Genomic DNA, 18,128 nt, shown 5'->3' on the forward strand with positions numbered 1-18,128 from the left:
CCTCCACAAAATGAAGATTGCCCTCTACCTCTGGTACCTCGAAAGGGTGTGCGCTTATATTGCAGGTAGCCTAATGATCTGTCAGTATCTGTGTCCGCCTTGATTGCCTGGAGAGCGTCGTCAACAAGCTTGTCAAAAAGGTCTTCTCTATCGTAAGGAAAGTCAAGAATCTTAGTTTGGACTTCTGGCCAAAAGTTGGTGGCCTTAAGCCATCCCTGGTGCCTTAGTACTGCCGATCTGGCCAGAAGCTGAAAACCGATAGCAGCAATGTCTAACGCACAATCTATTACTTCTCAAGATGTGCGCTGTCCCTCTAGCAGAATCTTCCTTGCTTCAGCCTTGCTAGAGTCTGGAAGGTCATCCAGCGAGTGAGTGATGTCCGACCATAGCTGCCTATCGTATCTTCACAGGAGCACCAAGGAGTTTGCAGCGCACTCCACAATGGCAGACATGGAGAAGAACCTTTTCCTGATGTTATCAAGGCACCTACCATCTTTATCCGGAGGCGCAGTTAGAGGTGCTGAAGGGTTCCTCGAACGCCGTTATGCTGCTTGGGAAATCACTGAATCCGGCTTCTGATGACTCGCAAGGCAAGAAGGAGCATAATCTGTTGCCTTGTATTTATTATCCAGCTTCAGCAAGAACGCTGGCATTGTAGCAGGGTTACACATTATTTTCAAACCCTGATTCCACACATGTTCTATAATAGGGATAGCCCTGACAACCTTCCTATGAGGCTCCTTAAAGTCATACAAGAAACAATCTTGTTGTGTCGTTGGCATTTGCAGTTCAAAAGATGTAGACGCTAACTCCTATAAATTATGGAAAGTACCAATATCTTCCGGAGGAGACTCAACCGAAGCTGGTTCTTGGGAGGCAAGCACTGGCAATACATAATCGTCCCAATCATCCTGCTCTGAAAGTGCTTCCCCATTTTCAGCGTCATCATCTGATAAAGCATGGGCTTGCGGACCCTGCAGAACTTGTGGAGGAACCTGCGGAGCAGTAGGAGGAACTGGCTTGTGCATCGGAGTAGTTGGTGCCATACCCACTGGGATGGGAACCACTCCAGGCTGTGGATGGAAGTGTTCTTTATAATCTGCTAGCATGGCTTGCAGGTCAGAAACCAGGCCAGAGGATAAGCATACCATTCTCTGCTGCTGTTGATGAGGGATTGGGTTGTAGTAGTGCTGGTCATAATACAAGTCATCATCAGAGTATTCCTGACATTTTACATGCAATTGTGAAGGCCTCCTAGCCACACCATATTCTCTGTCCTCATCTGAATCCTCATCATCATCACCATCCAAAAAGAGTGATGGTAAAAGTCTTGACCCCTTACTTGGTGATGTGACGGACGACGTCAAATGAGTTTTGGATATCCTTTTAAGAGGAGTATGCTTCGAGAAGAAGATGGTCTTTGTCTTTTTGTAGGAATCATCTTGACTGTCGATGATAGAAAGCCCGCTGTGGTAGACAGGAAAGTAGCCACCGGAATTGTCGTCAATGACGAAATTATAGTCGACGCGGGTGTCATCGACGGAGGCATCGCCGACGGGACCGTTGACATGAGATCAACTGTCGACAGGAGGATTAGCAACGAGTAGAGTCCTGGTGACAGGATGGGTCACCACGCTGACGAAGATGAAAGCGTCGTCGATGAGGATCCTGAGGCCGCCACCATCGACATTGGAATATTGACTATAGTAAATGTCATTGACGAGAACACTATTGACGATGGTGCCACTGACGGTGCAGATCCTGGCTTCTTGAATTTATGTTTGATCTTCAGAGGCAGAGTAGATGGCTCAGAAACAGTCTTTTGAAGGACTTTTTGAGGGAATCAGACCCTTTCTGGATGCCAGTTTGCTTCTTCTCTGCAAGGTTGCAGATTTTTGAAGAGCCCTCAGATGACTTCTGTGAAATCTTCTTAGGTGCGCTTGAGTATCTGAGCCCTCATGCTTGCTTTTGACAGGCGTTTTAGAAACAGAGATAGAGGAAGAGGCACTGTCCTCGTCAGAGGCCGAGTGGCCAGTCTTACCTTTCTGAAGAAACAAAAGCAGATGACCCTCTCTGTCTTTCAAAGTTGTTGTAGAAAACATTCTACATATTTTGCAGTCCTTGGTCTTATGACTTGGGCATAGGCAGTAAATGCAAACCTCATGCGGATCATCCACATATAATCTTTTCTGCAGACAGGAGGCACAGGATCTAAAAAGGCCCTTTCTTGGTGTCTCTAACATGGCAGCCAGTTTGAAGCACCAAAGAAGAAAAGAAACTTCAAATTCTAAGGAATAAGCTTCTGAGAGAAAAAAACTTGAGCAGAGCTTAAACGAGACTCCTCAGCGCAACATGCGGTGGAAAATCTGAGGGAAGGCATCTCCTCACAGGAGGTTCTATGGGGTGGGGCAATGTGATTGGTTAATTTTTAAGTTTGGGTCTATTTTACAAAGTGACTGTGATAGGTTGCTAAACCAAGGCCTAAGGCTGGTAATGTAGGTGTACATCTATGCCTATGTTGTACATTCCACCGGGGACTCCCATCTCGACGATGGGGAAGTATTCAAGCATGTGAATCTATGAAAGTTCCAATACTGGAGTAATCCAAAATACCTCAGAATAACTCTTCTGAGAAAGATAGCTGAACAGAGCTCAGAGGAGACTCCTGAGCATGATGTGCAGCGGAAAATCTGAGGGAATACAGCTCCTCACAGGAGGGTTCTAGAGGGTGGTGTAACATGATTGGTGGATTTTGAAGTTTGATCCATTTTTACAAAATGACTGTGATATGTTACTAATCTAAAGGCCTAATGCCTGTAACGTACATGTACATTAGAGCATTGCTTTTCTTTAACATCTCCCATCTCAACAACGGGAAAGGATTCAAGCATGTGAATCTATGAAAGCTCCAATACTGGAGTAAGCCATAAAATCAGCAACTGGATGGAACATATGTGGTTCAATCACAATCTTTACTTAAAGAAAAGACTGCACTCCTGTAGAAAGGACTACTGAGGTAAAAGCATTTTTAGAATAAAGGCACATCTTCAAGCTTGACTCATGGCTCAGATAACTGATTCGTAACTTTTCTGACTCTTTAATGATTAGGTGACCCTAAACATGTGCAGGTTACCACTGGTCCATCTAAAGATTCTGTGAGATGCTGCAGTAAGTTTGACTCAGCTATTGCCATTATTGTGGTATTGCTCTTAACACACTGATGTTCCATGTCATTTGTGTCTCTACAATTTCACTGTATTCAATGAGGTAGATGTCATAAAGATCTAGTAGCCATAATAAATACATTATTACTAACTGCAGATATTTGCAATGCAAAAGTTATTAACCTAGGCATAACCTGCCTTGTAGGAAAGTGCCCTTGTTGGCATGGTTACCCCCCCTACACACATTTTGCCTGATATTGATGGCAACTTTGAATGAGAATGTGCTGGGATCCTGCTAACCAGGTCCCAGCACCAGTGTTCTTTCCCAAAATCTGTACCTTTGTTTCCAAAATTAGCACACCAATGGCACACAGTTAAGTCCCTTGTAAAAGGTACCATGTTACCCAGGGCTCTGAGACCAGGGAAGGTCCCTAAGGGCGCAGCATGTATTATGTCACCCTGGGGGACCCCTCAACAAGCACATGCACACTGCCTTTGCAGCTTGTGTGTGCTGGTGGGGAGAAAAAGACAAAGTCGACATGGCACCCCCCTCAGGGTGCCATGGCCACATACCACTACCTGTGACCTAGGTAAGTCACCCCTCTAGCAGGCCTTACTGCCCTAAGGCAGGGTGCACTATACCACAGGTGAGGGCACGCTTCATAAGCAATATGCCCTTACAGTGTCTAAGTCCATTCTTAGACATTGTAAGTGCAGTGTAGCCATATTGAGTATATGGTCTGGGAGTTTGTCATTACAAACTCCACTGCTCCTTAATGGCTCCTTAATGGCTTCACTGAATACTGGAACGTTTGGTATCAAACTTCTCAGCACAATAAACCCACACTGATGCCAGTGTGGCATTTATTGAAAAATGCACTCAGAGGGCATCTTTGAGTTTGCCCTTGTATGCTTGCCAAAGTGGTAGTGCAGGGCTGGCCAGTCTGTGCCAGCCAGCCACTCTCAGACGAGTTTCTGAACACTTGGAGTAAGAGCCTTTGTGCTCTCTGTGGCCAGAAACCAAACCTGTCCTGGGAGGAGGTGCTTCACAACTCCCTCGTCCAGGAACTGTAACACCTGTAACACCTGGCGGTGAGCCTCAAAGGCTCAAGCATCTTGTTACAGTGCCCCAGGGTACTCCAGCTAGTGGTTTTGCCTGCCCTTCAGACCAAGCCCCACTTCTGGCGGCACGTCCAGTGGGAAAATTAGGGAAAACAGGGAAGAGTGACCACTCCAGCTGGGAGCACACCCAAGGTGTCCAGAGCTGAGGAGACCCCCTCCCTGAAGAATCCTCAATCTTACAGAGATCAATAGGGTTAGGTTTGTGGACCCCCTCCTCAAAGGGAGTGGACAAAGGAATGGTGTAGCCACCCTCAGGGACAGTAGTCATTGGCTACTGAACCCTGTAATGCCCCTAAATCCAGGATTGAATGGCTCCCCTGAACCCAGTTTGTCTTATTCCTGGCGACCTCACAAGAAAGAAGGACTGCTAAGCTGAACCCAAACACATGTGGAATGAGTGTGGAGTGTGGAGTTCACACATTATCATCCACCAGAAGGAAGATGAAAACTCACTTGGCCCCAACCCTACCAGCCTGTCTCTTGCTTCTGAGAACCTGCAAAAGAGAGTGACGCATCCTGTGGGTCCAGCGACCTCTACCAAGCCTCCAGAGGACTGCCTGCATCACAGAGGACCAAGACATCCCAGGGACAGTGGCCCTGTCCATGAAGAAACTGCATCTAAGGACTCCAGAGCCTCCCTGGATATGCAAGTTCTCACCACTCTGTAGTCGACGCCCATGGTCTGTGTCCAGTTGGCCCAACTGACTAGAGAGGATCTCCAGGCGATTCTGAGCAAGTGCCACCCAGGGTTGACCTCTTCTGTCCCCAACGATGACACCTACAGTGGGAATCCAGAGGACACCCCTGAAAACAAAAGCTCCGGACTAAGATATCCGATTTCAAAAGGTACACTGCACTCGCAGGCCTTGAGGAACCCGACCTCCGGTGCAACAACGTTCAGCAGGCAGCCCTCCTACTTCTCCAGCCTGTGGTTTTCCAGAACCGACCCCCTGGACCCAGCTTGCAGCATGAAAGTGACCCCTGGGGTCCCCTCGTAGGAAAGCATTGGGAGGCCGATGCTCTGTTTGCACCCTGCACACAGCCAACCCTGTGCCGCTGAGGGTATGAGTTTAGTGCCTACCCAAGTGCTCCTCTAAACCCCCCAGGTCTGCCCTCCAAAGACACAGGGACTTACCTGCCAGCGAATCTGAAACTGAGCGCCCCCAGCCTCCATAGGAATCCATGCTAAACTTGCCTCATCTTTGACCTCTGTACCCGGCCGGCCCCTTGTTGCTGGTGATGGTGTTTGGGATTAACTGGAACCCCAACCAGTGGACATTCTAACACCCGGAGAGTGGAACTGTGAGTGTTGTACGTGCCTCCAAAATGTACTAACTCCCCCACCCCACCCCTTCCCCCCAGGAACTGCTCACAAAATTGTACTGTCAACTTTTAAAACAGGCTATTGCCATTTACTCAAAAACTGTACAACTCACCAATTCTGATCAATGTGGTATTGATACATTTGTGAAATACTTATTATTTTATGTACTTACCTGCAACTTGAATCTTGTGGTTCTAGAAATAAATTAAACGTTAGTTTTAATATATACAAACAATTGGTCTTGAGTTAAATCATTGAGTGTGTGCTTCTTCTATTGTCTGTGTGTGTACAACAAATGCTTTCCACTACCTTTCTGATAAGCCTAACTGCTTGATCACACTACCACAAAGAGAGAGCATTAGTATTATCTTCTTTAGCCTCTGTTAAGCCTCTGGGGAACCCCTGAACTCGGTGCACACTATAGATCATTTTGATATAGTAAATACAGAGCCTCTTCACCAATCTCAGTCTCTCTCACCTTGGGCAAAGTTTCACATAAACTTAAACAAATAAATTGTCACCCCACTCTTACAAAATAACAATTACTGATCTTGACACCTTGTCCAGGTGCATACTAATCTCTGGCGTTGTTAAGGAAAGGGGGAATCCTGGCACACCCAGGGTTGTATTATTCTCAATTAAACAACGCTGTTAGGTAACAAAGATATGTCTTTTTTATTGAAGCGGAATGTATAGACAGCCAACTTGGCGGTGCTTGTCAGAATTAGCCAATGTACCTTTTCTAGTGCTTTGCAGAGCTGAAAACAAAGGTTCCAAATGTATACACTGATTTGGAGCCAATTCATATATTGCATATATTGCAGATGCCATTTTCATCCAAGCATTCTGTTCTAATGAATGTCCTGTATATGATGGACACAGTTGGAACAAAGCCTTGTAAAATGTCATTGCCTAATTTTGTCAGAGTGAAACAAGTGTCTCCTTTTGGTACGTTCTACAGCATTAAAAAGTAATAATTTTTCTACCTCATAAAATCATCTTTATTGTGTGAAAGAAATCCCTTTTCTCTAACATATGCCACACATTTGCACCCAAATCCTGTGAGTTAGAAACATAATTTAGTACATACTGCAAGCAACTAAAGTCAGTTTTTAACACTATCTATAGGAACACCACAATCCCAGACATTTACTGCATCCTTAAGAGTCTGGAAAAACATTAAGTATTCAGATTTCCTCCCAGCTTCATATAAAAAAACCCTACTGGATAATGTTCAGTCTAGCTCGCAACTATAATACTAGATTGACATCACTTCGCTACCTATGAGGGTTGGAACTACTCTGCCACTGTGGAAGTGGTTAAACATGCGTGCCCACTCTACTGGAACCTCTTAAGGCATTTAGAACCACAGACAACTATAAGTTGATTGATGCCATTGCCTTGCTTGCCAGAATTGATGGATGGCCCTTTTCTGGTTCGACCCTTTTTAAATAGAAACAAAATTAAGCAGATTAAACTGAGATCTACCCTCTACAGATCATTAAATGTGGAATTGTAGAAGGGTATGAGCTCTCACTGTTTACTTTAACATTTACATTTCCATCTGTGCCACAAAGCCATACCACCTACACCCACTTCTTGGTCAATGCCACAGTGAACCACATTCATCTGGATGAGAAAGCCGGGGATGTATCATCATGTGACAAATTGCCTGAAAGACCAACATTGAATGCAACGGTCTGCACCTTAATGGTAGGGGACTCACACACAACTCATGGGGTGATTGAACCCCTCAGCAGTGCTTACTTTGAGCTGGTGGTTGCCGGTGAGGGCCACCACCACTTATTATTGAGCACCAGCACTTATTTTTCCTGAGCAGACATTTTCGGAGCAGAAGAAGGAAAACACACACAAATGGGAAAGATAGATGAAGAGAAAGATAGAAAAGCAACATGAAGGGAGAAAGCAGGGAGCTGCCAGAGTGAGGTAAGGCCTGGCTGTGGATTAAAGAGGCCTGGGGTGCATTTAACGCTATGCAGCCATGCTATTCTGCATGCAGCCATTTCATTGCACCTGCTGTGGACTTCTGAGTAAGGCTTCAGGCACCAACACTCTTTCTCCTACAAATTAAGCACTACCCCTAACCCCTGATGACCTCTCGGCCGACTCACAACAACCTCCTCCACTGACAATCCAGATAATTCATAACATGGGCACAAAGAAACACAGTGACATCTCCTTCACTCGAAAGCACATGCAGGCACAAACAACATGCCTCACAAAGTCAACTTGGTGCTAGCAGTGTCAACCCAGAGATCAGATTACAGCAGGACCATCAGTACTAGGCTTTGAGCTACCAAGAAACAAGAACCAAGAACCAACTATTTCAAGTCTGTCTCGACTCGCCAAACCCAAATCACACCAGACCTAAAGTACTATCACTGACTCGCCATAAGGTAGAGTTCTTGGAATAAGATACTGAGCACAATATACCCTTACCTCCGGTTACCTCTCCAAGGTCTTACAGCCCTATTAGCCATTGAGAGACCTGAAATCAGAAATCTGGAACTTACAAATCATCTTGTTGTTGCGATATAGAAGACTGGCAGCATATCCCTTCACTTGTAGGGAACTTAGCTCTAAAACCAAATTTCTGCATGTCTTGGAATGAAAGGCCTTCCTTGATGTCATCAAAGGCCTCACAGCCCTGCTAATCTGAACAGCCTAGGTCTAAGAAGATAACAAACTACATTTTAGTCCTCCTTATTGCTACCTCAAAGACCTTAGATAGCAAAGCCAGTTAAACACCTATAACAACAACGCACCTAATATCTTTCGTGAATGACTTTTCCTCTCAAGATTGCCACAGAGTAAATTTTGAACATTTTTTTGTCTTCTCTGAGCCACCACTTCACACACAAAAGTCCCCTCAGGCTTCTATCAGCATGTAGAGCACTCTACAAATGCAACATAGTGCAATGTATTCACAAATGCTAAGGAGAATTAATCTGTCTGCATTTCAATAGTTTCTGTTTCCTTTGACTTCTAATTATGTCATGCAGTGGTATAATTACTCTCTGTTGAGAATCTTCTAAATCTTCTCTTGTGGATGTCTGGATTCCTACTGAGCAGTGGTGGCCTGTGACCTTTAAAAGTGGTGGGGTGTAATCATTGACTCTTATTCCAATTACTTTTTTCTTGAAGAGTTCTCTCGTACGTTCTTGCACTACGTTTACTGTCTCACTTTGACTCACTCAGTCTCACTAATTCACACAGTCTCACTCATTCTACTCTGATCCATTCTCTCACTCAGTCCCACTCATTGTCATTCATTCTGAATTACTGTCTTACTATGTCTCACACACAGTAACATTCAGTTACATTCACTGTCATTCTCAGTTACTCACTCACATTCATTCTCACACACACACTCGTCCTTACTGTCACTCATTCTTACAGACATGCTCACAGTGCTGGAATGGCACAGGTGCCTTCATACACCTGTGTCAGCAATCAAACAATGTCACTAGTTGCCTCAGTTTGTTGCTGGACCCCAAGCAGGCCCGCATTTTATTTTTATTATATGAATACATTATGGTAATAAGTAATGGTGTGAAGTAACTGGTGCTGCAAGTCAATGTTGCAGTATTTCCTGCTGCTTACCTTGGCAGGCTTCCTTCTTCTTTCCGTGTTTCCAGTATAGCAAGGACTTAGGTGGAGGTCTGAAGTGAGGATTATTTTGCTGGCAGTAGCAAAACTGATTCTGATGCTGTGGTTAGAATTGCTAGGCATCCATGAATCTTTTTAAATTATTTTTGGCATTTTAATCCAGTTCTCGGTGAGATCTAAGAGTATAGGCACCTGTTTTAATGGACTGCAACACTTTGTCTGCCTAATGGCTGAATAATACTTCCACACCAATAAGCATGTTCAGAATACGATTCTGGACATCTGGATGGAAAGATGTACATCTCAACCAGCTTTCGCATCTAAGGAGTGAAAAACCTGCCATTTAACGGAAATCTGTAGATGTAGTGCCTATGGCAATATCAATGACAGCTACTGGGACCATTTTTGACTCCTTCAAAATTACTTTGGCTTCTTCTTTTTTAGTGTCCAATATTAGTTAGGGCAATGAGCATCCACATTTGTCTATCGTAATGGCCAGGGATGCTCAACATATGTGAACCTTTAAAGGATGAAGCAAGCAGACAGAGTGGATACTAATTGTCCTTCTTAATTTGTCACAATCTGGTAGAGCAATTCTTGGGAAACTTGGATTGCAGTATAGCCTCTGGATTTCTAGCATGACTACAGGGTCAGCCTTAGCGCTCAAGAGAAACCAGAGTGTTGTCAGGTGCTCTGTATTTCTTATCAAGCCTTGCACTATAGCCAGCATCAATGCTGGCTCTTGCATGATGAATTTTATTCCCTCCTGCCAGACAGGGTTTATAATTAGTATTCACTACAAGAAAAAAATAAAATAGCAGAACCAATTAAAATAAATAGAGTTGTTTGGTACAAAGTCTGATGTATTCCACATACCGGGATTCAGCTTATATTCAATCTACTCATTTAGGTATTTTCTTCTATGCTGTCAAGTGATTGTACCCAAAAGATGCCTCTTGAGACTATGGGGCTCATTATAACATTGGTGGGAAATCCCACCTACCGCCACGGTGACAGCCTCCAAAAGACCGTCGCCGTGGCTACCTACCGTCCACCATAATATGACCGTAGGCGGAATTCCGCCAGAAGGCTGGTGGAATTCCAGCTACGGTCATGGCTGCAGATGGAGGTAAGGTGGCACTGCTGGCAGCAGCAGCGCCACTCCAGTAGAATGCCGCTGAGCGTATCATGACACATGATACAGCCTGGTGGTGTTCCACTGGCGGATGCTGCTGCTGGCAGCAGCGCCATGTCCCGTCTTCTGCCAGAGGACCCCCTGGTAAGCAGGTAAATCGAGTGCTCTGACAGGAGAGGGGGGTGAGGGGTGTTGTGTGTGTGTTGGGGTTTGTGTCTGCGGGTGTGGGGCGTGTGTGATGCGTGTGCGCATGACTGGATGTGTGTGTGTATGCTGTGATGTGTGAATGTGTGTGTGCATGTATGTATGTCAGTGTGTGTGGGTGTGCATGGATGTATGCATGCGTGGGTGAATGTGGGTATGCGTGTGTGTATGTGTATGTTTGCCATGTATGTATGTGTGTTTATTTTGGGGGGATGGTAGCTGGAGGGGGAGGGGGACAGGTGACACCCCTATAAATACCAGGGAAGGAATTCCCTGGCACTAATAGTGCCTACTGACATGGATTTCGTGGCGGTACAAAAGCCACGAAAACCATGGCGGTGGGCGGGGTTATATTGCCGTGGGCGGCCTAATGATGCCCGCCGGGCTGGCGACTGTAATCTCCAGCCCGGCGGTCGTTATCGCTGTGGCGGTAAGTGTGTAATATTGGCAGTTTGGCTTTTGCCAAACCACCAATGTCATGATATGGCGGTATGTACTGCCAGCCTGTTGGCGGTACTACCGCCACTATTGCATCGACTGCCAAAGTCATAATGAGGGCCTATGTGGGATAGACAAGGGGTGTGTGAAACTTTCATAATTTGCTTTTTTGTATTTAGGCAAAATTAAAGACAAGCATTACAAACTTCATTTTAGGGAGAAATGTGTTCTTGCGTATATTTTGGATGCAAGAACAGATTTTGTGCTGCAAAATTAGGACAAAAAACATAAATACCCTGAACAACATCCACTCAAGTTCTGTCATTTGCTCTGTTCCTTTGGGCATGAGCTAATGATTTTACCACAATAGGTGTAATTATGTGGCACGACTTAATAGCATGATTTCAGGAATTTTCTGTAACAAGAGCAATGCACAAATACCATCATTACATAAGACTACACCGGCGTAATTCAAATTTTGCCTGGGACTATCACAGATCATAGACAGAGTTAAAGCCTTTCTTGTGTATGGCACCAGAATTTCGTAGACTAAATATTGTTTGGCAATACATGTGCTTCCTAAATATAATTTATAAAAAAGAATTGCACAATTCGACATTAATAATTTATGTTTTACAGCCAATGGGAAGATATTTTAGTAAGAGAGGTTTATGCTATTCTGGCATACAATCAACTCTTGACATATTTCATCTGTAAAATGGCAGACAAGTTGAGTAATGTTCACAATCTAGGACCAGGACTTACCCCACATGTAAGTGCAGCCACCTCTATCCAGCTGGCAGCAGCCCACAGCCTAGTGCCAAAAGTCCATAACACACTTTTATCTAATAGTCTCTCACCCTTCATCTTTGCACACATAAAGCACATTTAAGCACCTTATCCCCAAATGGAAAAGTTGAAGCACAGGGGCACGTATTACCTCAGTTGCTTTTGTTTCTGGCGGATCTCCTTCGATTCTGAGTGCCCGAGGTCCATCAAACTGTCTGCAAGCTGGTGACATGCTGCCACTCTCTGGGCTGATACCTCCATTTGGTGCTTGAACGTATCATACTTGGCACGGAGAACCTATAACGCCAAAGCAATGGAGGAAAGTTATATTTTTATTATCGCCACAACCATGTAGAATTTTTTTTTTAATTGAACCAAAACCCATTATTAAACACTTGTGTCCTCCAAATATGCTAGGAGTAGAGTTAGCATATGTCAATGACCTAGCCCTACAATTAGTAGGAAGTGAGTGAGAACATACAACTGAGCTAAGCCATTACAAAGATATGTTCATGGATTGCAGATATTTGGGCATAGATGTTTTGAGTCAATTGTTTATACTAAGCTTTTACATTTAATGTATTCACATGAAAATATGCTACAGAAGTACCTCGACAAATTCTTTACAACCTCACTATTTTGACACTTTATTTAGTACTTCCAAATTCAGTAGTATTTTTTCCATGATACGGGGTTGATTGTATGTAAGGCTATCAAGCAGTTTGGGTTTTTTCCCCTCAAATTCTGTTGATCACAAGTTACTTCAGCATGTCCCGGAGATAATGTAAATCATTAGGGAGTTCGGTGCATAGGCGGGGATGGTTTAGACCGAGTGGATACAAGCAAACGTCAATAGTATTTGTATGGGATAGTGATGAGAGTTTGAACAATAGAAAATTGAGGAGCTAACTTCAAGAGTGATGGGGAGAAGGTGGAAACTGGTGTTGAAAGGAAAAGCAGTTTAAGGTGGAATAGATGAGTTCAAGGGGAAGGGAATGAGGCACGTTTGAGGCTAAACAAGAAGACATCATATCATGAGTGGACACGAGAAGGACTGCATTAGAAAGAAAGAGGTGCAAACACAGAAAATGGAGAGGGTGATGACCAGGAAAGATTGTAACTGATGGGAAAGGGGTTAGAGAAAGAGAGTGGAGGTGAAATAATGCAATGGAAAGGAAACATCTTAGGCAGAGAGAAGGAGCTAGATAGGGTGGAAGGATGTGGGGAGAAGTAGAAGAATGTGAGATGGGAGTGAAAGGATGTAAGCAAAGGAAAGTGGTGCAGGGGTGCAGCAAAGGAGATCAATTAAAGGGTGGTGAAGAGAAGAAAGTGGATCTGTGAAGGTAGGGGGGAGAGTGAGGCAGAGTGATAGTGAAGGGGGCGGAGGAGAAAGTGACACGGGAAAAGGATAGTGGAGAAGTAAACGTTAGACTAGGGGGAAGAGATGTCGGTGAATGTCTTAGTGAAAATAATGGGTGCAGAATGGAAGAAGTGAGGTGCAGGGAAAGCAATGGGTGAGAAGAAAAGGGCAGATAAAAAAAAAGGTTAATATAGGCCCAGGAGGTAAATTGAGAGGTATCAGAAAGATGGAAAATGACATGTAAGGATAAGAGACAGAAGAGTAATCAAGATGTATTTGGGCAGGGACAGAATAGAAGGGTGGGGAAGATACAAAAGAAAAGACTAGGTGGGGACAGAGAAAGGAGGATGTAAGGAGATGCTTTGAATTTAATGATTTAACACTATGGGGGTCATTCTGACCCCGGCGGGTGGCGGGAGCCGCCCGCCTGGCGGGAACCACCGAATGACCGCACTGCGGTCAAAAGACCGCGGCGGCCATTCTGGCTTTCCCGCTGGGCCGGCGGGCGACCGCCAGAAGGCCGCCCGCCGGCCCAGCGGGAAACCCCCTGCAACAATGGAGCCGGCTCCGAATGGAGCCGGCGGAATTGTAGGGGTGCGACGGGTGCAGTGGCACCCATCACGATTTTCAGTGTCTGCAAAGCAGACTCTGAAAATCTTTATGGGGCCCTGTTAGGGGGCCCCACGACACCCGTTCCCGCCATCCTGTTCCTGGCGGTAAAAACCGCCAGGAACAGGATGGCGGGAAGGGGGGAGGATTCCCTGGGCCAGGGGTAAACCGGCGGGAAACCGCCGGTTGCCCTAAAGCCGCGGTCAGAATGGCCCAGGAAGCACCGCCAGCCTGTTGGCGGTGCTTCCGCGGTCCCCGGCCCTGGCGGTCATGGACCGCCAGGGTCGGAATGACCCCCTATGTCTGGATACCAAAGTCAAGGCCTTTGTGTTCATTTTGATGTCCCGCATGCCAGGTAGAGCTCAGATCAACTCAGTAGTGATGTGCTGTGCACACCATTCTGGAGCACATGTTCTCTTTTTTACGTGCATTAATTTACAGCAGCAAGACGCATCTAAAGTGTCTGATATGTAGTGTGCAAGTGAGGTAGAGGTAAGCAGCACATAGTTACTCAAACCCCTATAAGATCTCATGTGCCCCCAATTCTAAAATAACGGAAATTACTGCCTGTCCCAGTACAAATTATGTTTAAAATATTGTTTATTACACATCATGCTATGTGTATGGATTTGTTTTTAAAAGAGAAACCTTAGGAACTTGTACCAGCACATACCCTTAATTTTAATTCCAAGATTCGCTAGGTCTAAAGTTGGGAGCATGAGCTTTGTCATTCACCCCACTTGGGTATAAAAGTAATACCCAGAGGAATTTAGAAAAACGATAGAGCCTTATGTAGAGAAGCACAATCTTTTCCCTTTTGTGGGTTCTTGTCCTTTGTTGAACCCATTTAATCTCTAGGGTGTTAATGGGTCCGTGGCACTTCATGGGCAGTTTGAACTGGATTGGATATAAATGCAAGCATGCTTGATGGGATGAGTTGGACTACAGGGTACAGACGTTGATGGGGGCAGGCATCTTTGATCTGAGATAGGGCACAGAGGGCAAGAAGCAATAACGCAGGAAAGAATTGGTAGAGCTTGGTAGTTGGTATCTGACATAAGGGAAGAAATGGGAACAATGGCATGTGGTGGGGCAGGGATGAGCATGGTACAATCTGATTGACAGGTTGGGTTGGATTAAGAAGGGAGAATGAGTATGTGACTTAAAATGGAATGAATGTGTGATAGAAGATAACTAAAGACTGAATAACAATGGTGTACACGTCAATTTCAAACACTCACCAAGACATGCTCATAGTCTTTTCCATAGTCCTTGGAACTGGCCACCTGGATTTGCTGGTTAATCCACTCGTGTAATTCTTTAGATTCCCTCAGGTATTCGTGCAGACTCAAAGCTTCTTCCAGTTTCTTGCTCCTGCACATGAGGAGACAGCAATGTGGAGACAAAAGGTGAGAATGAAGGATATTTACCCAGAGGGGCTGATATATGTGTGTATGACGGCAGGGTTGTGGCATAGTAAACAAAGTTAGGGATGTGTGAGTCTGAGATTTCTCAATAAGCAACATGGAGCACCCAACTAAAATGGATAAGGCCAGCTGGGGTACCTGGATGGGCTAATGGACAGGGTTAAGAATATCAGTTGCAAGTTATTTAGAAATGTAATGCTAGTCATCAACATAGGAAAGGGAGAGTAAGGAGAGCAGTTCTAGCAACGTCCCAGACCTGGCATCAGCAGACTATGTCCCAGATTTAAGATTGCCTAGAGCCTCCGTACGTCACATTAGCGTCATATTTTTTTGACGCTATTGTGGTCCAACGAGGCCAAAATCGCTGCACCAGATTTACAAAGCATGCATTGTGCCACTTTGTAAGCTCTTATGCCACATTATGCCTGCGCCAGGCATAAGGTATGCAAGGGGGGCATTCCCCTGTTAGGGTAGCCAAAAAAAGGTGCAAAGAAATCTAAAACATTTCTTTGTGCCATTTATTGTGGCATTTTTAACGCCTGCTCAGCGCAGACGTTAAAAGGGGTCACACCATTATTTATACTGGGCTCCTATGTATTGTTCAGGTTTAGTGCCAAAATGTTGGCGCTAACCTTGAACAGTACATCAATAGCGTCAAAAATGTTGATGCTATTACCCCCAACCCTGCGCCATGGTGAGACGTTTTTGAAATACGGTGCACCCATAGTGGCAGTACGGGGGTGCTAATGGTGCAAGAAAAGTGGCACTGCAGTTTTTTCAAATCAGCCCCTATGTTAAGAGAGGGGACTGAGAGCAGATATTGTATTAGCTGAGGTCCTGAAGCAGACTAGCTTGGAAGGAGAGAGAGGTTAATGGCTAGGTGAAAACTGTGGAGTGGGAGAAGGACTGACATGACATGAGGCACCCAAAACTCCAGGAAATTGAAGTTTTAAACAACCATAAATCTCCTGTATAATAAGGTGATATGCACAGCGAGGAACCTGTGACCTTATTTTCTTTCTCAAGTTTAACAGAAAATGCAGTAATGATATCTCAGATTCAAAGATATGAAGATTATGTGCATGAAATAGCATGCTGAAGGAGACCGTAGCTTGGTCAGTATGACTGGAGAAGGGCTTTTGGCTTCAGATTTCCTGACAATCACGGCACATGATGTTAAAATACATTATACCACAAGTAACGCGCAAAAAAGGGGCATAAGAGGCAAGAGAGAGGAATGCGAATTAGTAGATTTACTAAGTGAGAGAAAGCACATTATATTGTGAAATAACCAACATTTTTTAAGTCTTTCCAAACAGAGAGAGGGAAAGGGGGGGTGCATTTTTTTGTTTGTGTGTAAAAATTCCTGGTGAAATCCGGGAGACACCTCACCATACCCGACTGAAAGCACCTGCAACCAACTATTTATCACAAAATATATTTAATAGGGGGGGTGTAACACCCCACACTCCGCCCCAGATGCTACGCCCCTGCAATTTGTTTATTTCTACGGCGGTGTACAAATGTCCACAGCTTAGGTTCAAGTGGTTCTTATAGTTTGAGGTACCTTTGCTAATTATGTCGTTTTTATGCCATTCAATGTGTTTTTGGTGTGGTAGGTCTAATTTAACTTCTTTGTTATGGGTATGTAGATTGGTAAAAGGATATAAATTCAAAGGATGCATATTGGGTGGGCAACACTTGGCTAACTGTATGACTTGGAACAGTATTGTGCCCATGTTGGTGAAAGGAGTTGTCTTTAATGTGTACTGTTGGTATAGGGTGATGTTTAAGTGTGGCTTGATCTGAATGTGCTATTGAGGTAGCAAACGGTTATCCAAATGGAAGCATTTTGTGTGCATGACTGTCCAATGAGTGGTGTGTAACGTGTAATGATGTTGTAGGGAGATGTGTTAATACAGCTTGATTTGAATGTGCTATTGAGCTAGCAAACCCTGAGCCAGTTGAATGACTTGTAGCTAATTTATGTGCATGAGAGCCTCCTAGAACTGGACCTTCCAGTCACTGGTAATGAAGCAGGCATAAATGTGCTATTAACACCAGCATGACATTAAGGTAGATCTTACTGAGAAAGAACATTACAAGCAGTACTCTGGCGCAGGCACATTGACCCTCAGAGCTGGTTTATGAAGATTAATACTGTGACTAGAGATTTACCTGCCCGGTATTTTCATACCACTTCTGCAAAAAAATTGAACTGTAAAGAAAAGCAGCAACTACAAGAAGAAAACACATGAAATCTTTTTTTATAGCTGCGGATTTTAAATGACTGTTAAGCAAGTAAAGCACCTGTTTAGAACCCATACCCACATGCACCCCCTGGGAAGGAATAAACAGGTATATGACATGACCTTAATGCCTCTGAGGCAACAGAAGAGCAGGTTCAGTGCAAGTTTCCACACCTCATAGCATAGGTACAGCATACGATCATCAGTGCAAGAGTTCCCCGGGGACATGGCTTGGCCGGCAAAGATGGCGGGCACAATATAGTGGAGCTCCACGGTGGGAGGGAGCCGGTGGCACTGATCAGCCAGCCAGAGGAGTCACCGGGGAGGTGCTTGAGCCATCGATGCCTAAACGACAAGGAGCCGGTCGGTGAGCGGAGGGCCGGCCCGGAAAACCTACGCACAGGCAATTTAGCCCAGGCGGACCCAACGAAGACCTGATGACTGGTGGGAGGAAAGGGTGTGGCGGATGGCAATGTTTCGGCCGGCGCAGCAGTGAGACGTTAACGGACTACAGCTCGGGAAGATGGCCTCTACCTGGTGGCCTGGGAGTGCCAGTAACCACTAGACTTTCCCTGCACTGCCACTGCCGGTGACAAAGGAGCCCAGAAGACCACTGGCACTGGGACTAAGGCAGAGGTAGGGGGGCCCCTGCTTTTGTCCATCCCCTCATTCCCCCC

General features: G+C 45.0%; 1 protein-coding gene across 1 annotated transcript in view; it reads right to left on the bottom strand.

Annotated features, from left to right (window-relative positions):
- Positions 1-18,128, bottom strand: part of SPTBN5 (spectrin beta, non-erythrocytic 5) — a 1,780,873-nt gene that overhangs the window by 998,211 nt on the left and 764,534 nt on the right. Inside the window, exons 30-31 of the mRNA XM_069208774.1 lie at positions 15,017-15,149; positions 11,958-12,103 (exon numbers count right to left, since the gene is read on the bottom strand). Coding sequence (XP_069064875.1) covers positions 11,958-12,103; positions 15,017-15,149 — 279 coding nt within the window. The remainder of the gene's footprint in view (positions 1-11,957; positions 12,104-15,016; positions 15,150-18,128) is intronic.

The sequence above is a fragment of the Pleurodeles waltl genome, chromosome 9, assembly GCF_031143425.1.
Source record: "Pleurodeles waltl isolate 20211129_DDA chromosome 9, aPleWal1.hap1.20221129, whole genome shotgun sequence".
Lineage (NCBI taxonomy): Eukaryota > Metazoa > Chordata > Amphibia > Caudata > Salamandridae > Pleurodeles > Pleurodeles waltl.